We start from the raw sequence: 23,996 nt of genomic DNA on the forward strand, positions 1-23,996 counted from the left end.
ACCCACCTCCACAATTGTTATCTTAACTGGCAGCCTGTTGAGAGGGCAAGGACTAAATGGCTCAGAGACTCAACTAATCACTTGTCCCTAGACCTGGTCCCTCCGGGTCAGGGTTGAGGTGTGATGGAAGCTTGTACTCTCGTTCCTACCTGTCTCATACATACAAGGACTGTCAATCCAACACCACTCATAAATGCTAAGATTGACTTTTTAAAAAGGAACGTAAGAAGCATAAATTCCCCTCTTCTTGCACAGCTGGGTTATAGTTCCTTACCCAGTTAGGAAGTTGAATGACAGCTGTATCATTAACTGTCTGCACCGAAGTGAGACAACCCTCATAATATTCAAGACAACTTCCAAAAAGGGACATGAGTCAAAAAAGGGAAGTTACTTACCCTATTGTCACTCTCCACTAGCAATACTAATACAACTAAAGATAAACAAGAAGCAATGGTCTCAAGTTGCAGTGGGGGAGGTCTAGGTTGGATATTAGGAAACACTATTTCACTTGAAACAACAAGGAGTCTGGTGGCACCTTAAAGACGAACAGATTTATTTGGGCATAAGCTTTCGTGAGTAAAAACCTCACTTCTTCGGATGCATAGAAGAAGTATGCATCCGAAGAAGTGAGGTTTTTACTCACGAAAGCTTATGCCCAAATAAATCTGTTCGTCTTTAAGGTGCCACCAGACTCCTTGTTGTTTTTGGAGATACAGACTAACACGGCTACCCCCTGATACTTGACACTATTTCACTAGGAAGATAGTGAAGCACTGGAATGGGTTATCTAGGGAGGTGGTGGGATCTCCATCCTTGGAGGTTTTTAAGGCCCGGCTTGATAAAGCCCTGGCTGGGATGATTTAGTTGGTGTTGGTCCTGCTTTGAGCAGGGGGTTGGACTAGATGACCTCCTGAGGTCTCTTCCAACCCTAATATTCTATGATTCTATGAAACCTAACAAACTTAGAAATATTTATAGGTTTGAAAACAAGGATCGGGCTGAAGAGAAAGGAGAAACACTGAAAACTGGATAGTCCTATTCGGGCCATACCACGGTAAGAAGGAACCAGAAAGACGGTTGGTCCATGACATCATTTGTACCCTCTTTGTGGAGTGCGAGGAGAGCAGGGGTACAGGCACGGACCAGTGGACGCTGCTTGCAAGAATATTCCAGCCTCAGGTGCATGCTTACCCCACAGTGGAATACACACATGGACTAGCACTTGAAACAGCAACTACATACAATCAAATAGGTATTGGAGAAGAGAGTTCAATCAGTTCCACTAAATAAAAGGTCACTTGCTACTGAAAATCCAGCATCAGCTATGGCTTTTTTGTTTGTTTTTAATCCTTCCAAACAGGATGGACAATGATAAACAGAGGGAGAAGAGTGAGGGGTAACCCACAGGGCAGTTCAGACGCACACAACGATGAGTCATTCTTAGACACTGAGCCAGATGACATCAAATCCACTCTTATACTCAATGTTTACCACATATTATAAAGCAAAGCAAAACACACTTTCAAGAATGCCACATATCTACTGCGACACATCAAGTACTGTACTTCTTAGAACATAAAACAACTAACTATTCACTGGAGATTTAAAGGTGCATGTGGATGCTTTGGGGAAGATCTGTAGGTGGGAGGGAGTTCAAACCAACCTTAGGCCAGCAAACATTCAAGATGCCAGCTGAGTAACTATCTTGATTCTTCAGGCCATTCTATAAAAGCTTTCAACCCCTCCCCCAGCATACTGAATACAGAAGCTGGCTAGATCGTCAGGCTCAACGGGTAGTGATCAACAGCTCGATGTCTAGTTGGCAGCCGGTATCAAGTGCAGTACCCCAGGGGTTGGTCCTGGGGCCAGTTTTGTTCAATATCTTCATTAATGATCTGGATGATGGGATGGGTTGAACCCTCAACAAGTTCGCGGATGACACTAAGCTGGGGGGAGAGGTAGATACGCTGGAGGGTAGGGATAGGGTCCAGAGTGACCTAGATAAATTGGAGGATTGGGCCAAAAGAAATCTGATGAGGTTCAACAAGGACAAGTACAGAGTTCTGCACTTAGGATGGAAGAATCCCATGCACTGCTACAGGCTGGGGACCGACTGGCTAAGCGGCAGTTCTACTGAAAAGGACCTGGGGATTACAGTGGACGAGAAGCTGGAATGAGTCAACAGTGTGCCCTTGTTGCCAAGAAGACTAATGGGATATTGGACTGCATTAGTAGAAGCACTGCCAGTAGATCAAGGGAAGTGATTATTCCCCTCTATTCAGCACTGATGAGGCCACATCTGGAGTACTGCATCCAGTTTTGGGCCCCCCCATTACAGAAAGGATGTGGACAAATGGAGAGAGTCCAGCGGTGGGCAACAAAAATTATTAGAGGCTGGGGCACATGACTTATGAGGAGAGGCTAAGGGAACTAGGCTTATTTAGTCTGCAGAAGAGAAGAGTGAGGGGGGATTTGATAGCAGCCTTCAACTACCTGAAGGAGGGTTCCAAAGAGGGTGGAGCTAGGCTGTTCTTCATGGTGGCAGATGACAGAACAAGGAGCAATGGTCTCAAGTTGCAGTGGGGGAGGTCTAGGTTGGATATTAGGAAAAACTATTTCACTAGGAGGGTGGTGAAGCACTGGAATGGGTTACCTAGGGAGGTGGTGGAATCTCCATCCTTAGAAATTTTTAAGGCCCGGCTTGACAAAGCCCTGGCTGGGATGATTTAATTGGTGTTGGTCCTGCTTTGAGCAGGGGGTTGGACTAGATGACCCCCTGAGGTCTCTTCCAACCCTAATCTTCTATGAATACTTACTACAAAACATTGTACTTCACTCTTGTGACAATGCTTTCTAAGCTACCAGCTTGTTAGCTGCTCTCCTGCTGTACAAAAAGTGAAGGTCAGGAGGCAGGATCAAGTTTCAGAGATACTTTTGTAATTTTTAGGATGGGGAAAACCTTCACTGAGGATAGACAAAAGCACACCTATATATGTATCTGCACATAGAATCACAGAAACGTAGGACTGGAAGGAGACCTTGAGAGGTCTTCTAGTCCAGTCCCCAGCACTCATGGCAGGGCCAAGTATTATCTAGACCATTCCTGACATGTGCACACGCACACACACACACACACACACACACACACACACATATATGAAACAGGATGTTTTAAGGACCAGTGCTGGTCTTTCCCTCCAGTGACTCAGAATCATTATTCAGAGTTCTATTAACAGATACAGGTGATTCTCCACCTGGAGTGGAGCTTTTGGATACTAAATTTAGGTGGGAGGATCTTTGCTTCATGACTGAGCAGAGACAGACTCTTTAAAGGCCCCACTGCCTAAACCACAACGGACAGTGCAGTTTCCCATTTCTTTAAATAGGGGAACTGAAAGAAATGTGCTTCCTGCAGAATTATTTTGACATTGTGAGCAGCTGCGCGAGTCTGCATCACTGGTCTCTAGAACACGTTCATACAAACATATGCTGTACACACAATGAAATAGCTGAAAACCCACTGCCATCTAATGGCAGCAAAAAAATTGTCATGGCACATCTATGTTGGAACCGGAGAGCTATGCTTTGCTTCATTTCAATTCGGAAACAAAGGGACTGTGTGCAGTAAGGAGAGCCAAAAACTCCTCTGATCTGATCCCAGCTCAGCCACTAACTTGTATGATGTTAGAGAATCACCTAACCTCTTTGTACTCAGTTTCCACATTGTAAAGCAGGCGATAATACTTCACCAGGGTGTTCCAATTATTGGAACTATACACTGCTTTGAGGATGTATCGTAATATTATACAGTACCTGTTTCACTAGCACACACACCATGACATGCGACTTTTAAAGTATACACGCCAGGAAGATACATAGCTGCTAATCGCTATTTGCAATGCTGGCCCTTTAAAATGCCTTGCTCAGGCCTGCTCCTGCCACACTGAAGTCATCTGCAAAACTCCCAAACTCTTCAGCAGGAGCAGGATTCAGCTTAGATTTCTCCAAATTATCCCCTCCTCTTGTGCTCCCCACCCCAGCTCCAGATGCCTAGCTGAAGCTAGGACTCCTTCTTCACCAGGGGACAGTACCCATGGCAGTCTCTGAAGGTTTTTTAGAAGCTTCATTTCAACAAGACGCAGGTCCTTTGGAGCAGGCATCATTTATGCTCAGTTAAGCTCTCAGATGCCCAAGAGAACCTATCCCTTTTGAAGTTTGTCCTTCTCCAAGATAACTGCTGTTTGCAGCTCGAGCTACTTTTTTTAAGCTACAAAAATTCTCAGGCCAGCTCCTTCATTGCCTTCCACACTGTGTAGTTATCTACACACGAACAAACTAAGTGTCAGGTGCAAGGCAGTGAAGAGTCAGACCCCTAGTGTTCGCAATGCTGCGCCCTCTACTGGAAAGAAAATGTTCGTTGTTTTTAATAGACAATACAACAGCACAACCTGTCACAGTGATACAATATATAAGCTAACGATTTACAGAAAGGATGGTTTGCGCCTGTCTAAGGAATGCAATGTAAAATGATATACAGACAACTCTGCATTCTATGAATGTGAGAAGTTCTTTCGAACCTCACTCCTCTGGTCCCCTCTTGAAGATTACATAGTTTTATTTCTTATCGCTACTCATGTCGTTTCTTCTCTCACACTGTTTGTAACCTTGATTTATGAGCCAGAGAAACAGGTGACTAGCCCAGGGGAATTGGGAAACTCCTGGGATCTAGTCTCGGGTCTGCAATTCACTCTCTGTGACCTTGAACTAAGTCACCTAACCTCGGTGACTCAGTTTCCACATCTGTGAAATAGGCATAAAATCATTCTATCCTATTTGCAAGTGACTTTTGTATTTAGTCACCAACTGTTGGAGCTCCTTGGAGAGAAAGGCTTAATTGGTAGGTCACTGGTTCAAAGGCATCATTGGTAGGAGAGAATTAGGTCAGGAAAGTTACCAACACGGGGGCAACGGGTGTGAAAGGTCCAGGAAACCATGGCGAGGTTTACGCCAGGTATTCCAGAACCCGCTAAAACAAATGGCTTCTTACAGCCCTGCTGTGAACTAAGCGGTCAAAAAAAACCCAACACATTTTAAATGCATTTATACTATAAGACAAGCTTCGAAAGATTTTATTACTGTTAAATTAGAGGGATTGTGCCATTCTTGTTCTTTATGAAATAAAATACTGCATTAAATTGTTTTTCTTGAGAAGGTGGCCAAAGTTCTGCTTGTGGAACTGCATCTACCCTGAGGGCAAAGCCGGCTCTAGGCACCAGCAAAACAAGCTGGTGCTTGGGGCGGCACATTTTTAGGGGCGGCATGGCCAGCGCCAGAATGCCGCCCCTAAAAATGTGCCCCGGCCGCCCTAGCTCACCTCTGCTGCTGCCGCTCGTGCACCACGGCGCGCGAAACAGCTGATTCGCACGCCGCTGCTCGCCCTCCCTCCCAGGCTCTCAAACCTGGGAGGGAGGGGGAGATCCTGAGCGGCCGCGGCGCGTGAAACAGCTCCCCCTCCCTCCCAGGCTTGAGAGCCTGGGGGGAGGAGGCAGGGATGGGGATTTGGGGAAGGGGCGGAGCTGAGGCGGGGCCGGGGGTAGGGTAAGAAAAAAACGGGGGGGGGGGGGGGGCGGGGCGGCCAAAATTGTTTCTGCTTGGGGCGGCAAAAATCCTAGAGCCGGCCCTGCCTGAGGGGAGAGCTAAACATGGAGACCTGCAAAATATGGCTGTTTGTGCATCAGGTTGGTTTTCGTTTGGTTAATTTATAGCTTGTTGGGGTTTTGCCATCTGCAGAATTTAATCAGCTGAGATCACTGCATTCAGTGATAACCATTTCCAAGCCCACCAGACCCCAATGGCCGTGAAAGCACTGCACATGCTGCATGATCCCCCCTAAGGCTAAGAGCCACACGTCCATGATATTTCAATGTCAGGCAAGTCATTTGGTCTCCTGTGCCTCTGTCAAAGCAGCTGACAAGCCAGGTGAAAACTAAGAGGATGACGAGAACCCGACACTGCATCTGAGCAAACACAGCACCAAAAAGCCCTGCAATAACAAAGTGGGTCGTATGAACAGAAAATACTTATTTACCTTCAAAATATATCCCCTCCCGCCCCGAAAACTATTTGCAGCAGTCTCTCTGGGGAAAGTTTTCAAAAGAATTTAAGTGACTTAGGTGCCCACATCCCATTGACTTCCACTTTTTGTCCACACAAATGGAGTATTACCCATAAGCCTCCAGATTTTGGCAACACAAGGCATATCCTGTCGTTATGTGTTTCCAGTAGTCTCTCCAAAGTGTTAGACTCTGTACAAATGAAAAGGAACACTCCTTCTACCCCAACCCTAACCCTAACCCTAACCCTCATTCTTTTGCTTACTACCACCATTACTGCACACTCTTTCAAAACAAAGGCGGTTTGTTCCCAAAAGCAACAGATCAGCTTGAAAAAAGACGGAAAAAAATCCTAAAAAAATTAAATCTATCTGGGCTGTTGAGAACAAATTTTAAACATCACCACTTGCTTTGGTGATGTCCTAATACAAAAAAAAGAAGAACAGGAGTACTTGTGGCACCTTAGAGACTAACAAATTTATTAGAGCATAAGCTTTCGTGGACTACAGCCCACTTCTTCGGATGCATATAGGATGGAACATATATTGAGGACAGAGAGCATAAACAGGTGGGAGTTGTCTTACCAACTCTGAGAGGCCAATTAATTAAGTCTGTATCTGTACGAGTTTTTTCATGAGGTTGATGGATTTCCATTCCATACGGTAAACCTGTCCTAATACAAATGTCCACAAGATGGCAGAATGCACCATCACTCTTAAACCTTAATCTTGCCTACTCTTCCCAGTGGGGAGTGGTATCAATATTTCCATTTCAGAACAAAAGGCTGGGAAACTGGGAAAAGGAAAGGAAAACTACCCAGGAAAACTGTGAGTGCAGACTTTTTTTTTTAGTTCATCTTTGTTCTGATCACTTAGCCTACAATATTGATACTGCCAAAAAAACGCAGATGTCTCTTGTGATATTTTCTGCATAAACTAGAGATGGGTTCTGTCACGGAGTATTGGGGGACTCAGGGCCCTGCACCCCCGGCTTCCTGCGATTCACCATGACTCTCAGCCAGCCAGTAGAGCAGAAGGTTTATTTGGATGACAGGAATACAGTCCAAGACAGGTCTTGCAGGCACAGACAACAGGGCCCCCCCTCAGTTAGGTCCAGCTTGGGGTCCCAGGGCATGCCAGCCCACCCCCCTTTGGGGGGTCAGAGCCATCTCTGCCTCCCAGCCATCTCTCCAGCCTCCCTCCAGCCTGCTTCCAGCCCTCTGCTTTCAGCGACCCCTCCCACAGCCTTTTTCAGTTTCCCGGGCTAAGGAGTCGCCTCGCCTTCAACCCCTTCCTGGGTTCTCATGTTACACACTCAGGTATGCGCCCTCGGGCAGATCCCATCCTACAATGCAGACTATCCCAGCACACTCCTCTGTCAGCATTCACAGACCACAGTGAGAACAGGCCCAGTTCGTCACATCTCTCCCCCCTTCGAGACCGAACTGAGCAGGGTCACTTTAGCCAGTGACCCGGGGAAGTTCGAACCTACCCCCGTTCCCATGGATGCCCCCGCATCCCTCCCATTCCTTGGTGAGAATTACACCAGGCCCCTCCAGTTTCACCCTCCCCCTTAGGTTGGGGGTGCTTGATGGCACTCGCAGTTCGCATGTGGGAAGGTTTATGCGGCCTGCGCCCTTTTCCCACCCCCATACCTCTGGGGCTCCAACTGGGCTGTGGTCTTCTCCCAGCGCTCCAGTCTGGAGGTCTGTGCTTTGGGCTCTCTTGGTTTAGAGCCGCCCTTTTAACCTTGGCCACCCTCTGGAAAGGATCCTTTATGCTGGGCAAGGGTCCTAAAGCTGTTTTCCCCTTGTCCCAGGCCTTCCTCCCCCTCTGACAGGGGTCACAGGATCCGCAGTACTGTCGGACAGTAACAAAGACCCCAGGCCAGTAAAAGCTCCGTAGCAGCCTCTGCTGGGTACGCCAGGTTCCCTGGTGCCCTGAGAGGGGAATGTCATGGGCCCGGCACAGCAGCTGGCGGCGATACTTCTGGGGTACCACCAGCTGCCTCCTAATCCCCCCTGACTCCATTTTCCCTGGGGGAGCCCATTCTCGGTACAGAAACCCCTTCTCCCACAGGAACCTTTTCCGGCCACCTCGTCCCATGGTCTGTACCGCATTGAGGTCAGCCAGGTCCCTTATCTTCCGCAAGGAGGGATCTCTCTGCAACTCGGCCTGGAACTCAGCAGCTGGGACAGGGATGGCCACCTGCTCTTTCTCGCCCGCTGGGTCTGAAGCTGCAGCCTCCCTGAGCCGTGTCCCTGGGCGTTCCCTCCCCACCAGGTTAGGGTCCTGCGCCTCAGGCAAGGCACCCCCCCCAAGGCCAGGGCGCAGGGCCCCTCGCCGGCTCTGACTGCGGGTCACAACCAGTGCCTTTTGGGGGTTGCTTGGCCAGTTCTCCAGGTCCCCCCCCATCAATACCTCAGTGGGCAAATACGGGTGTACCCCCACATCCTTGGGGCCCTCCTTGGCCCCCCACTTCAGGTGTACCCTTGCCACGGGCACTTTGACTGGTGTTCCGCCCACCCCCGTCAGGGTCAGGTAGGAGTTGGGCACCACCTGATCTGGGGCCACCACCTCGGGCCGGGCCAGCGTCACCTCTGCGCCCGTATCCCAGTATCCATTGACCTTCCTCCCATCCACCTCCAGGGGAACAAGGTACTCTCTCCGGAGGGACAGCCCCGCGCCCACCGTATAAACCAAAAACCCTGAGTCTGGGGCATCCAGCCCCCTAGAGGAGCTGGCCTGGGGCCCTTCTCTCTCTTGAGCAGTTGATAAGCTGCCAGCCCCTCTTGCGTGAGAAGCCTGCCCCTCGTCCGTCTGGGCCTCTACCAAGTTAACCCTATGCGGGTTCGGTCTGCTCAGTCTGTCCTTGAGCTTGGGGCACTGGGCCCGAACGTGGCCTCTTCGGCCGCAGTAATAGCAGCTCATGTCCTGTGGGTCCCCTCGAGCCGGTCGGTTGTCCCTGACGCTGGGCATTCCCCGTGGGAGGGGATTCCCCATATTCCCCCTTTGGGAGGTCCCAGGGTGACTCTCTCTCTGCATCGCGGCGGGCCTGTTCCTTTGGGGCTCCTCCCTGCCACCCCCTGACCGGCTCTTTACAAACTCATTGGCCAGCTGCCCGGCGTGTCGCGGGTTCTCTGGCTTTCTGTCCACCAACCACAGCCTCAGGTCGGATGGGCACCGCTCATACAGTTGCTCCAGTACCAGCAGTTTAATCAGGTCCTCCTTCGTCTGGGCCCCACCAGCCCACTTGCTGGCGTATCTTTCCATGCGGACGGCTAGTTGCAGATATGAGATCTCAGGGGTTTTATCTTGACTCCGGAACCTTCCCCGGTACATCTCAGGAGTCAGCCCAAACTCACGTAGCAGGGCCCTTTTGAATAGTTCGTAGTCCCCTTTCTCTGCCTCTCCCAGTTGGCGGTACAATGCCACGGCTTTGGGGTCCAGTAAGGGGGTAAGGACCCGGAGTCTGTCCGCGGGATCAACCCGGTGCAGCACGCAGGCCGTCTCAAAGGCCTCCAGGAAGTCATCCATGTCCTCCCCCTCCTTGTATGGGGCCATGATGCACTTATCAAAGCTCCGTGCAGTCCTGGGTCCCCCCTCACTCACCGCAGCCGGGGGTTCGCTGCCCTTCAATCTCGCCAGTTCCAGGTCATGCTGACGCTGTCTCTCATTCTCCTGTCTCTGTATCTCATTCTCCTCCCGTTCCTGCTGACGCTGTCTCTCTTCACGCTGATGCTGTCTCTCTTCATGCTGTCTCTGTTGTTCACGATCCTTCAGCTCTCTCAGTTTTAGCTCTTTCTCCCATTCCAGCCAATTCCGCTCCCCGGATGCCGAACGTCGCCGGGAGGATCCTCTGCTGGCCGGCGAGCTTCGCCGGGAGGGTCCCCTGCTGGCCGGGGGGGCCACGGCGCCTTCGGTATTTGCTGGGCTCCTCCCCACCCTTCCCTTAGGCATAGGAAGGAGGGGTCTCGGGAAGCCCTCAGCAGCCGGCTGACCACTCCCAGCTGGGACAGACACTGGGGCCTGCGCTGCATTTGCCAGGCTGCTTCCCTGAGACACAGGGATCAGTTCATTCGCGCGATCTTCCTCCTCCAGCCGGGCAATGAGCTGTGCTTTGGTGAGCCTCCCAATGCGCAGCCGCCTCTGCTTGCACAGCTCCACCAGGTCGCTCTTAAGCCGCTTGGCATACATCTTCCTGCTGGCCACTCACCGGCCTGTGTGCTCACAGCTCCCCACAGTTCCCAGGGGGACCCCTAGTGTGCCAGCCCTTCTCGAGGTCACCGCCTCTCTGCCAGGGTCGAGCTGCAGACTCCTCCGCCCCTGGGACCACTCGCTGCGATCCCCCCGGGGGACCCTGTTACTGCAAAAGTCCTTCTCGCTGGTCACACACTCCCAGGGGTAATAACCGTCTCTCTCCCACTCTTCAGCCGGCCTGGTCCCCGTCAATCCCCCTTCGTTTTACTGCTCCCCAGTCACTTGCTGCAGGAAGCGCCGTCCACGGGGGTGCAGTAGATCCCACCGCTGCCACCAGTTGTCACGGAGTATTGGGGGACTCAGGGCCCTGCACCCCCGGCTTCCTGCGATTCACCATGACTCTCAGCCAGCCAGTAGAGCAGAAGGTTTATTTGGATGACAGGAATACAGTCCAAGACAGGTCTTGCAGGCACAGACAACAGGGCCCCCCCTCAGTTAGGTCCAGCTTGGGGTCCCAGGGCATGCCAGCCCACCCCCCTTTGGGGGGTCAGAGCCATCTCTGCCTCCCAGCCATCTCTCCAGCCTCCCTCCAGCCTGCTTCCAGCCCTCTGCTTTCAGCGACCCCTCCCACAGCCTTTTTCAGTTTCCCGGGCTAAGGAGTCGCCTCGCCTTCAACCCCTTCCTGGGTTCTCATGTTACACACTCAGGTATGCGCCCTCGGGCAGATCCCATCCTACAATGCAGACTATCCCAGCACACTCCCCTGTCAGCATTCACAGACCACAGTGAGAACAGGCCCAGTTCGTCACAGGTTCTACCAGCAAAATTTATCAAGTCTTGAATATCACAAAAGATTCAGCATGTTCAGATCTCACATTCCATTGTAGAGACCATTGCAACTGTCAGATACAGATCTCAGTTTGGAGTGTGAATTCCCTCAAACCTGGCTGTGTTTGGAAACAGGGTTTTGATTTAGGGTCCATCTCCAGTGCAGACCCACATAAAAGTAAACCAAAATTTATGAGGCACCTAGGAGGGAGAAAGGGCCTCCACTTGGCATGCCCGATTAATGCTATCAAGGCTGAGAAAGAGCTCAGAATTCTTAGCCACTTAAAATTTAATGCATCATAGAACCACAGACGAGACCTATTAGTGCATTCAGTGCAGCACTCTTCCCACACAGGTTTTCTCCCCACTACACAGGGAACTGTTAACACACAGGTCCTGGCAGATGAACTGGAAGCAGTAACTATCCTGTTATAAGGTGCTTATCAACAAGCCACCCACAAGATTTTGAAGAGTTCACACCTGCCTGAGCTGTTTTCCTACCCTCACACCAATGCTTTTTCTAACATGCTTATGCACTATGGGGCTAGATTTGCAAAGGCACTTGGGCGCTGTAACACTCAGTGGCACACTGTCTAGCTTTTAGGCGGCTAGAAAAAAAAAATCACAGGAACAACACTGCAATTCACAGAGCCAGAGCTCGGCATCTAGGCTCCCTATACAATGAACGGGGAGAGACAGGCGTCTCAGAACTCAATCCACCAAAGCCAGCACACTTGGCAGAGAGCTGCCAAAGCTAGGCAGTAGGAGGCACCAATGAGAGAGATGTGTGCTAAACCCCGCACCTCTCATGGAGTTAGGATCCAATGTCCAGGCAGCAGGGAGGAGCCTCTCTCTGCCAGCGATTCACAAACAGTGGGACAAGGAGGAGGTTGAGGTGGTGGTGCCATCCACCTTGTCACTTTTAGTTCAGTGTTTAGAGCACTCAGCTGTGATGTGGGGGACCCAGGCTCAATTCCCCCCCTCTGCCACTAAGGGAGACAACATTTGAACAGGGATCTCCTGCAGCTCGCAGGAGAGAAATCAATCCACTGGGCTGAACATTATAAGCTGGGCACTATCACCTCTGCATCCAGCCAGACTTTGAAAGGGACCCCATTGGGCAGAGGGGCTCAGAGCACATCTACTAGATTGGGCCCCGAATGCAGAATAGGTGGGCTAATGCCTATCTTCCAGGTTCATGAGTCACTCTGGGGCTTAAGCAGGGGCTATGTGTTCAGATGCTTAGATTGAGGCAGCAGCGCACATGCTAAGAGGCAGAAACATAGGCGCCGAGGGAACATTTACTCTGAAAATGTAGGTGCTGGGTGAGTTTAGGTGCCCACAGGATTTGGCGGGAGTTTTGTGGATCTCAATGGAGCCTAAAACTGGGACTTGGCCCCTAAAACCAGACTAGATACCTAAGTCTGGGGGTTAGGTGCCGAAGAATCTTTGTGAATCTAGCACTATATTCCTAAGGTTCATTTAAAACCAGAGAGCGATAAACAGCAAATCAGTCATTGCCAGCACTGCATGATTACATTCAAATCCAGTTAACAATGATCTATCTGGCTTAGACCAGCTGCCAGTAAGTATTTCACTTGTCAACGATGCACGCAATAAATCCATAGCAATAAATGCACGGCTCTTAGCTTCCATATGCATAGGTGACAATACATGCACATATAAGCAAGTCTTTGAAATACACATCAAATATTCTACTAATCTGCCTACAGGCAAAATTGATACACCAAATTAAACACTTATACAAGGTCTTTTTGATGGGTCTTTGACTGAATAACAATTCAGGTTCCCGAATAACATGTGGCACAGGTCATGTCTCAAAGTAAGGCTCAATGTAACATACAGGGACTGATTCTCCTCTGACACTGGTATAAATCAGGATTAACTCATTAAAATCAATGGATTTAAACAGGTGTAAGAACAGCGTGAGAGGATAATTAGGGTCATAGTATTCAAAGGCAATGGCTTTGTAGTGGACACATCAGGTGTGAAAGAAGCCAAACTCTCTGGAAAAAGAGGTTTAAACATTGGCAGAGTTTAGGAAGTCCTTCAAGATATTGGAGTACTTTTTGCTCGGTAGCTGAGAACAGAGGATTGCCCACCTCATCACATGCAAGACATTCTAATTCTTCAGTTCTGGAAGCAAGGAAGGGGGTGATTCTCAAGTCTCAGATGTCATCTGACCCAAAGAAGGACCAAACATATTCAGCTTTCGCTGAGTCCAACAGGAACTGCAGGTGTTCAGCTCTCCTTTCGAGTTTGGGACATAGCAAGTGAAGTGTAATTGAGACAGACCAGCAGGCAAACCCAACAGGAATCATTAACCTGAAAGTTTCTCCCCACTTACCACAAAGGTTGCTGTACCAGAGTGTCAAAGACAGTTTAGCCGAAACTATTCTAGTGGAAAGATGTCTGGGGAGAATGGATCCCGGAAAGGAAAGGGCTGGAGAATTTTTTTCAAGACAATAATCCATATATAAACGCTTCACTGAGTATTTCAAGTGACAGTGGTGGAGCGTTGGCCTGCTAAACCCAGGGTTGTGAGTTCAATCCTTGAGGGGGCTACTTAGGGATCTGGGGCAAAATCAGTACTTGGTCCTGCTAGTGAAGGCAGGGGGCTGGTCTTGATGACCTTTCAAGGTTCCTTCCAGTTCTAGGAGATAGGATATCTCTATTAATTTAATTTAAACTTTAATTTACATAGCCGGCTAGATCTCTAACCATGCGGGGTACAGCACAAGAGAAGGGGCCATCTTCATCAGCAATACGAACAAATGGGAACCAGCAATATATCAGCAATGCGGTGCCACCAAAACATACCTGCCAGACGGGAAGGACTTTCTCTATGTCATTCAAGTTGATTCCATCTCCATCCTCATGCTTCCCTTTTCCGAGCCTGAGCCAGGAACAACAATAAAAAGAAAAAGAGCACGTGAAACCAAAGTTAACGTTTCTCACCCACCACAGAAGGCGAGTTTAGTTTTCTACCTCTACATGGAAAAAAAAAAAGAATGGGGAGGATCTCTGGGCCAAATAACCTGTGCCTCCAAAACATCCACATGCAGACAGGTAACCATCCGTGCCAAACATATAACTGCCTCTCCCAGATCTGTTTGCACCAATGACTATTTGCTTCTGTGTGCATGAACATTTTTTGCATGAGGAACTTTGGCACAACTGTCTTTATCCCTCATGTTTCCCTGCGTACTGCTAATTCTCAGCACTCATCCCTGGTTCAAGCATAGGTCAGTGTCAGATTTATAGAGGATTTTTTTTAAATAAAAAGGACAGAAGGGGACAGAAGGTTAAAAGAAGAGCCTGGAAAGCTGCAGAGTTTGAGCACAAATGAGAGATTCACACATGCAACACCTTTATCTCTCCCTGAATGTTAACTGTCCATCTTCTACAGAAATCTAAGCCAATGTGGTTTTTCAAAACACACCACCATTTATTGGACTATTTTCCTGTTTGCAATTCCGGCTTAATGCAACACCCCAAATGCAGCCATTGCACTGGGATTGGTAAAGGGGTGGTGAGAAAAACAAAACAAAAACAAAACCTAAGCCTGGTCCCACAGATCCAAATCTAAACAATTCTATTTAACTGTTGTTTATTCACTTGAAAGGGTTTTATTAATTGTAACCCACAGCAGGAAAGAAAGAGGGCCTCTGTCCCCCTCTAGTGGCTGCTCCATGTAAGAAGGTAAGGAGTCAACACAACTAGGAGACTTAGGGCCAGATGCTCAAAGGTATTTAGATGCCTAACTTCCATTGATTTCACTGGGAGTTAGGGGCCTAAATATCTTTGAGGATTTGGGTCTTAGTCTTTCAGCTTCAGGCAATGGAGACTCATGCTTGGAACCTCTCACACTAAGGGTACATCTACACTGCAATCCTGGGGTGTGACTGCAGCTCGGGTAGACATACCCAAGCCAGCTTTGATACTGGAGCAGTGACATTGCACCAGCACAGGCTTCAGCATGGGCTGCACAAACCTACCCGGAACCGTGGATAATTGCTCGGGTGGCTAGTCTGTGCTGACAGCTAGCCCCGTGACTGCAGGGCAGACATATCTTAAGAACATAGGCCGCTGTCCCTGCAGCTAAAGGGCCAAAGCTCCGGTCCTGCAACTGATGGCATACGGGCAGATGGCTGTTCCTTTGTTGAGCTGAACTGAAGTCAATGCAGCTCTGTGGGGCACAGCAGTCCATTCATGCGCTATCAGCTATACAGAACAGAGACCCAAGTCCCATGGCTGTGGCTGAGTCCTAGACTTCTTATGTGGGAGAGCCACAAGGGGAGGACAAAAGACTCATTCTCTACTAGCATTATTTAACTATTTTGTGCATAAGATACCCTTGGAGGGATTTGCTGAAGAGAAAAGAGAAACCTGTTCTACTGGTTGACAGCATTGCTCAAATACATTAAGAAAACACTATTTTCCTATTCTATACTGACTGTCTCATGGATGCACTTCCTGTGGGAGGAAGTTACATTTCATGCAGCTTACATCACAGAATCTATTCAGAGTCTGGGCTTTTTAAATATGTTATATCCTAATTTGTCTGCAATTATAAGGCACTAAAGGCCAATGGCAAAGCTCTCATCAGCTTCAATGATAGGGGATCATAGAATATCAGGGTTGGAAGGGACCTTAGGAGGTCATCTAGTCCAACTCCCTGCTCAAAGCAGGACCAATCCCCAGACAGATTTTTGCCCCAAATCCCTAAGTGGCCCCCTCAAGGATTGAACTCACAACCCTGGGTTTAGTAAGCCAATGCTCAAACCACTGAGCTATCCCTCCCCAATAGGATAGACCTAGGAAGACCACATCGTATTGTGTAAATAAGTCCGATGCCCAGCAATTTTCATCCCTACCTTCCCGTTCGAGTTATAGGGACGTATATTTTTATTAAGGTTTATATGTATAATAAAACTAAAGTGAGGTGCTTTCCGTTATTGGATTTTAAAATATGTTTACAAATATTTAATCTATGTTCAATGGGGCCAGTGATCATGACTGACCACAGTTAGTACAGATAAACAAATGACAGTCCCAACCAGTAATATATATACTGTGTGCTTCAGAAAGGCTAATTTCCCAAAGCTGAGGAAAATTATGAGCAAAACTGAGAGGAAAAAGTTAGACAAATGTGCATGAAAATTCTGAGTTCTTTAAGAAAAATTCATTAGATGGCCAAAAATAAACTATGATTCCACAATTGAGGAAGAGGACAACTGTGGGTTAAAGCCTATCTGAGTTCAGTGGGGAAGTGAAGGCTGCAAATAGTTTAAAATAGATAATATAACAAATGGATAAAAGGAGAAGTAGACAGCAATCAATATAAATTAAAAGTTATGAAGTGTAGAAAGTTGATAAAGGAAGCAAGAGAAATCAGGGACATTAATCCCAGGGAAAATAATAGAAAAGCTGACACAGGATTCAGTTAATAAAGAAATAAAGGATGGAAATATAATTAATGCCAGTCAACATAGTTTTATGAAAAACAGAACTTGTCATACAAACCTAATTTCATTTTTTGATAAGATTACAAGTTTGATTGATGAAAGGAAACTATGCAGATGTAGTAGACTTTTGTAAGGCATGTGATTTAGTACCACATGACATTCTGATTAAAAAAATAGCACGGTAACGGGGTGCTTACCCTGCTCCTGTCTGAGGGGTTTAAAACAGCCCTGGCAGAGGGCTGGGGCAACGGGAAAAGCTACTGGACTGATTGAGGAAGTAGCCACAGCTGGGCCACGCCCCAGTCAGGCCCCAGCTGGCCCTATATAAGAGGCTGGGAGCCAGGCACTCAGAGTCTCTCTCTGCTTTCAGAGGGAGAAGGACCTGGCTGCAGGGAGCTAGACAGGGTACCTGTAGTGGAGTAGGGCTGGGGAAAGGCTGGGGAGCTCCAGCCTGGATAGCCCCAGGCTGCGGCCTAGCGGAAGGCCAAGGGGTACTGGGGGTTGCAGAGGGCAGCCCAGGGGTAGTCCAAGGCAGCAGGTCCAAAGCCCCCTTGCCAGTGATGAGTGGCTTATACTGCAGTCTGCCCCAGGGAGCGGGGGCTAGTTGGTGACTGGCAGTGGCCTAGTGCTGAGGCAAGGTGGGGATAGTGGGTGGGGGTTCCCCAGGGAGGGGAGACCCAGATCTGTGGGGTACTGCCGGGGGGCAGCATCCCAGTAATAGGGGCACTGGGTCCTGGGAGGGACATGGGGGGCCAGTGCAGAGGACAAGGTGGATCACTGGCCTGCGGAGGGCGCGCCAGAGGCTGGTGAGCTAATTCCCTGGATGACCAGCAGGAGGCGCCGCAGGGATGAGTCCGCTCTTCTACAAGCACTATAGAATATTTAATGAATCACACATTAAATGGATGAGGAACTGGCTAACTGAGACATGTCACAAAGCAACAGAGGGTCCTGTGGCACCTTTAAGACTAACAGAAATATTGGGAGCATAAGCTTTCGTGGGTAAGAACCTCACTTCTTCAGACTTGCATCTGAAGAAGTGAGGTTCTTACCCACGAAAGCGTATGCTCCCAATACTTCTGTTAGTCTTAAAGGTGCCACAGGACCCTCTGTTGCTTTTTACAGATTCAGACTAACATGGCTACCCCTCTGAAACATCTCAATGTAGTTGTCAATGGGGAATCATCATCGAATGGAGGTGTTTGCAGTGGAGTTCTGCAGAAATTGGTTCCAGGCCCCACACTATTCAATATTTTGATCAATGATCTAAAGTCAACATAAAATCACTGCTCTGATAAAACTTGCAGATGATACAAAGATTGGCAGGTAAATACTGATGATAGCACAGTCACACAGACTGACTTGGATCAGTTGGCAAGGTGGGACCATTCAAACAAAATGGATTCCAGCCAAATGCAAGGTCATACACCCAGGAACAAACTGTGCAGGCTGTACCAACAGAATGTGGGACTGTTATCCTGGAAAGCAGTGACTCTGAAAAGGATTTAGGGATCACAGCGGACATAATAGAACATGAGCTTTAAGTTTTTCTGCCCACTGTTCCTGGATGGGGGGGGAGAACCAACACAAGCAAAAGGAGAAATTGATTAACTAGCTGACTATCCAGGGGATAGACAGAGAAGCTATGATTAAACAAAATGCTGTTGAATGCACAAAGTATGCAAACTCAAAAAGAGAGACAAAAAAAATTCTCTAGTCTTAATTCTAGTAGGGGTTATTTGTAACTTGTATTACTGACAATTATTGGGAAATATTTTCAAACCCAAGCAAAACTTAAGTTGATGATGTCCATTTAACTTTCCTATTTCTGCTATCCCTTCTTATTTCAATTCAGCAGCTGTATTATTTAGTTCCGGTAAGAATTTTGATGCACATTTTGTGTGAAAGGCAACAAACAAAAATAAAGCCCCAGTCCTGCAATCTGACTCACGTGGGTGGCCTCTTTCACCTGAATGGTGGCCTACTGCTTTCAACAGGGCTCCATGTCGACACACAGATCTACCCATGCTGATCCAACTGCAGGATCAAGGCCTAAAGTTGTAGTTTATTAGGATAAAGTTTTAATTTCCAATCAACCCATCCAGAGTCCGCCCCCGCCCAAACCTGCAGCCTTTAAACTACATTATGAATCTGAGGTAGCCCACAAAGACATTCCTGACGCATCCTTTTGTACTGAGCAACTGTAGTCAGTAAGATCACTCGCTGTCCCTGGAACAAATGAGCGTAACAAGGTGAATTAAGCATTTGTCTTTATCCTTGCTATTGTGGATTTAAGTTGGACTCTGATAAAGAAACCCCAAACCAACATTCAATAGTGTTTATCTGGTAGAATTAAAGACTTATTTGTCTAGTGCCTTTCATCCAAAAGGAGCCCAAAGCAAACTCTGAACTGCAGAATCATTGCCTGGCTGAAATCCAGCCACCTCTGCAGTGAAACAATCCAACTTTTTAATGGCATCCAGCAACACGGCATGCCAATTCAGGGCAGAAAATTAATAATATTGTATCAGGTAAATCTGTATCTAGGAAGAGACAATCGCTCAATTAGAAACTGGTGAACACATCTACTATAGTGCAAAACAATCCTGCATTAGCAGGGCAGATGATCCAATGAATATAAAATGTCTCTTTCGCCTCTAATGGCCATGATTGTCTGAAAAGTGCCATGAGATCTTGAGCACAATGTATTTGATTTTTACATAACACCGTTTGTATAAAATTCTTAAAAACCAGAGGTGGACAAAAATATCATCAGTTAAAAATGCTTTAGAAGTTATTCTAGCTATTCTGTAAGATGCTATTTATAAACTCCATAGAACACCAGTCCATAAAGACCTAGGCCAATGTTTTGAGTGCACAATGAAGTTGTGCAAGATAGCCTGCTTTGCTTCTCACCAGTTCGAGAGCCTGGTCTCCCACACAGCTATCTAAAACGGACAGTTACCAAGTTCTGTCTTTGGGATGCTCCACCAATTGTGATACAATGCTTAACTAAACATTCAGTCCTAGAGGGGTACATTTTAATGGCGTGTACTTGAAACTTTGAATTTTTTTCCAGCAAATGGAAAAATTGAATGAGTGCCATCTGGCTTCGTTAGATAAGACATTTTAATCCTTCCGGTCGCTCCTTCTAAACAGGAACATACTTTTTCATCCCTCTTCAGACAAAAGTAAGCATCACCTGAGGCCAAATTTAGCCCTGGAGTAACTATATTCTTATCTCTAAAGAAATGATACCCTTCCATTTGCTGGAGACTTTACGGAGTTACATCAAGGATCGACTGGTATCTTGTCATAACTAGGACATACAGAATATGTAGTGGCCTCCGTATCCACAGCCAGCATTGCTCCTTAGCTGGTCAATGTTTAGGTGCCAGGACTGACTGACTGACTGGCTGGGAGAGGGGAGACCACCCACATTAAGATCTGGCAACTTCTCAACTTGCAGAAGCCACGAACAATGAGGCAACGATTTCTTTCTACACCACTGGTGAGTCACACCTAGAATACTGCTCACAGTACTGGACACCTTAGCACCTGGAGGAGGCGCAGGTTGATAAACTGGAGAGAATGAAGAGAAAGATGACTAAGGGACTGCAAGGACTGATTTATGAAGAAGGATTGAAAACAGTACCAGTAAATATTTGTAGCTTTATAAAACTATAAAACTATAATTCAGCCCCAGTGTAAAAGCATTTAGATTGTGTTAAATGCCAAGGGTAGAGAGGGACTGTTTAATAACATACACAGGTTTATGGCTAGGAGATATAGGATGAAATTATGGCAAGGAAAATTTATGAAGAATATTTTCGTGTTCCACTATAGCACTGTAGAAGTCTTGCTAGAGAAAGAGGTGGAAGCCGTGTCCCTTAGGATTTTTTAAAGCAGAGATGGACCTAAATCAGAGAAATGGGCTCTAGTCCTTCCCATTGTTAAGGGGTGTTTGACTCTAAGGGATTTAGTTTGGCCCCATATTTGTTGGAAACTGGCCTGGTCAAAGCAATAGAAAATCTAATAGAGGGAATAGTTCCACACTAGCCCCCCAGGAGATGACCCAAGCTTCCACCTCAAATTTCTAATATCCGCCACATGACCCATTTGTGTTTCCCCACCCTGAAGCCAAGCGTGTGCACAAACACCCACGCACACAACCACACAGTATTAGAGAAGACAACATGATGGCACTTACCCTTCTCTGTCTATGTGCGGGAGCGGGTGTTTGGGGGTGTTCCGGAGCTTCCTGTGAATCTGTGTGAAGTCCAGCTTTTCAGGCTGTAAATCCCAGGTTGCACCACTAGGAAGGGAGAGAGAGAACGCACTACTAATTAAATGTGTTCATATTGGGAAGAGCATATCATATATACTTGCCCTTTATTTTCCAAAGGCTATTGTTTCTGGAGACATTGTTTCTGCTTCCAGCGGTCCCTGACCAGGTACCCCCAACTTTTACACTTAAGCACCCCAAATAAAAATTCTAGGTGTAGCACCTAAACCTTCTTAGCTACACATGCTCTTAGCTTTTGAAAAGTTCCCCTCAGTCTTTTGCTGCAGCAGCTAGTCTGGTCCATGCAGTGGAGATGCCCTCTCAGGAATCCTCATCTGTTGCTTGGAAGATCCCTGCTGGAACGTGCATTACATAGCCTGGGGCACAGGATCAACAAGTGCCAAGGAAGATACTTCCTTCGGGAGATCAAAGCCTGCAAAAACAACAAAGAGTCTGGTGGCACCTTAAAGACTAACAGATTTATTTGGGCATAAGCTTTCGTGAGTAAAAACCTCACTTCTTCGGATGCATAGAGTGAAAGCTACAGATGCAGGCATTATATACAGACACATGGAGAGCAGGGAGTTACTTCACAAGTGGCGAACCAGTGTTGACAAGGCCAATTCAATCAGGGTGGATGTAGTCCACTCCCAATAATAGATGAGGAGGTGTCAATTCCAGGAGAGGAAAAGCTGCTTCTGTAGTGAGCCAGCCACTCCCAATCCCTATTCAAGCCCAGATTAATGGTGTTGAATTTGCAAATGAATTTTAGTTCTGCTGTTTCTCTTTGAAGTCTGTTTCTGAAGTTTTTTTGTTCAATGACAGTGACTTTTAAATCTGTGATAGAATGACCAGGGAGATTGAAGTGTTCACTTACTGGCTTGTGTATGTTACCATTCCTGATGTCCGATTTGTGTCCATTTATTCTTTTGCGGAGGGACTGTCCGGTTTGGCCAATGTACATGGCAGAGGGGCATTGCTGGCACATGATGGCATATATGACATTAGTGGATGTGCAGGTGAATGAGCCCCTGATGGTGTGGCTGATGTGGTTGGGTCCTCTGATGCTGTTGCCAGAGTAGATATGGGGACAGAGTAGGCAACGAGGTTTGCTACAGGGATAGGTTCCTGGGTTGGTGTTTCTGTGGTGTGGTGTGTAGTTGCTGGTGAGTATTTGCTTCAGGTTGGGGGGTTGTCTGTAAGCAAGGACTGGCCTGCCTCCCAAGGTCTGTGAGAGTGAGGGATCATTTTCCAGGATAGGTTGTAGGTCGTGGATAATGCGCTGGAGAGGTTTTAGCTGGGGGCTGTATGTGATGGCCAGTGGTGTTCTGTTATTGTCCTTGTTGGGCCTGTCCTGTAGTAGGTGATTTCTGGGTACCCGTCTTGCTCTGTCAATCTGTTTCCTCACTTCCCCAGGTGGGTATTGTAGTTTTACGAATGCTTGATAAAGATCTTGTAGGTGTTTGTCTCTGTCTGAGGGGTTGGAGCAAATTCGGTTGTATCTTAGGGCTTGGCTGTAGACAATGGATCGTATGATGTGTCTTGGATGGAAGCTGGAGGCATGTAGGTACTTATAGCGGTCAGTAGGTTTCCGGTATAGGGTGGTGTTTATGTGACCATCACTTATTTGCACCACTGAACAGTGCACTGACCCACAGGAACCTTCCTACCAACACTACAAGAAGAGGAACTCTGCGTGGACTCCTCCTGATGGTCGAAATGACAGACTGGACCTCTACATAGAGTGTTTCCGCAGACGTGCACAGGCTGAAATTGTGGACAAACAACATCACTTGTCCCATAACCTCAGCCGTATAGAACGCAATGCCATCCACAGCCTCAGAAACAACTCTGACATTATCATCAAAGGGGCTGACAAAGGAGGTGCTGTAGTCATAATGAACAGGTCAGATTATGAACAGGAGGCTGCCAGGCAACTCTCCAAGACCACATTCTACAGGCCACTATCCTCTGATCCTACTGAGGAATACCAAAAGAAACTACACCATCTGCTCAAGAAACTCCCAGCTACAGTACGGGAACAAATCTACATGGACACACCCCCAGAACCCCGACCAGGGGTATTCTATCTACTACCAAAGATCCATAAACCCGGAAACCCTGGACGCCCCATCATCTCAGGCATTGGTACTCTGACAGCAGGATTATCTGGCTATTTGGACACTCTCCTCAGACCCTATGCTACCAGCACTCCCAGCTATCTTCGAGACACCACCGACTTCCTGAGGAAACTACAGTGCATTGACGTTCTTCCTGAAAACACCATCCTGGCCACCATGGATGTAGAAGCACTTTATACCAATATTCCACATGAGGATGGACTACAAGCTGTCAGGAACAGTATCCCTGATGAGGCCACAGCAAGCCTGGTGGCTGAGCTTTGTGACTTTGTCCTCACCCACAACCACTTCAGATTTGGGGACAACTTATACCTTCAAGTCAGTGGCACTGCTATGGGTACCCGCATGGCCCCACAGTATGCCAACATTTTTATGGCTGACTTAGAACAACGCTTCCTCAGCTCTCGTCCCCTAGTGCCCCTCCTCTACTTGCGCTACATTGATGACATCTTCATCATATGGACCCACGGAAAGGAGGCCCTTGAAGAATTCCACCTGGACTTCAACAATTTCCACCCCACCATCAACCTCAGCCTGGACCAGTCCACACAAGAGATCCACTTCCTGGACACTACAGTACAAATAAGTGATGGTCACATAAACACCACCCTATACCGGAAACCTACTGACCGCTATAAGTACCTACATGCCTCCAGCTTCCATCCAAGACACATCATACGATCCATTGTCTACAGCCAAGCCCTAAGATACAACCGAATTTGCTCCAACCCCTCAGACAGAGACAAACACCTACAAGATCTTTATCAAGCATTCGTAAAACTACAATACCCACCTGGGGAAGTGAGGAAACAGATTGACAGAGCAAGACGGGTACCCAGAAATCACCTACTACAGGACAGGCCCAACAAGGACAATAACAGAACACCACTGGCCATCACATACAGCCCCCAGCTAAAACCTCTCCAGCGCATTATCCACGA

The 23,996-nt window shown here is 47.7% G+C and overlaps 1 protein-coding gene across 7 annotated transcripts in view; it reads right to left on the reverse strand.

Annotated features, from left to right (window-relative positions):
• The window catches only part of CTIF (cap binding complex dependent translation initiation factor), a 352,990-nt gene that overhangs the window by 208,402 nt on the left and 120,592 nt on the right, over positions 1 to 23,996 (reverse strand). For all 7 annotated transcript variants that reach the window (XM_054032222.1, XM_054032218.1, XM_054032221.1 and 4 more), the window contains 2 exons: positions 20,840 to 20,944; positions 13,982 to 14,057 (listed from right to left, as the gene is read on the reverse strand). In XM_054032222.1, coding sequence (XP_053888197.1) covers positions 13,982 to 14,057; positions 20,840 to 20,944 — 181 coding nt within the window. The remainder of the gene's footprint in view (positions 1 to 13,981; positions 14,058 to 20,839; positions 20,945 to 23,996) is intronic.

This window comes from Malaclemys terrapin, chromosome 6 (genome assembly GCF_027887155.1).
Source record: "Malaclemys terrapin pileata isolate rMalTer1 chromosome 6, rMalTer1.hap1, whole genome shotgun sequence".
Classification (NCBI taxonomy): Eukaryota; Metazoa; Chordata; order Testudines; family Emydidae; genus Malaclemys; species Malaclemys terrapin.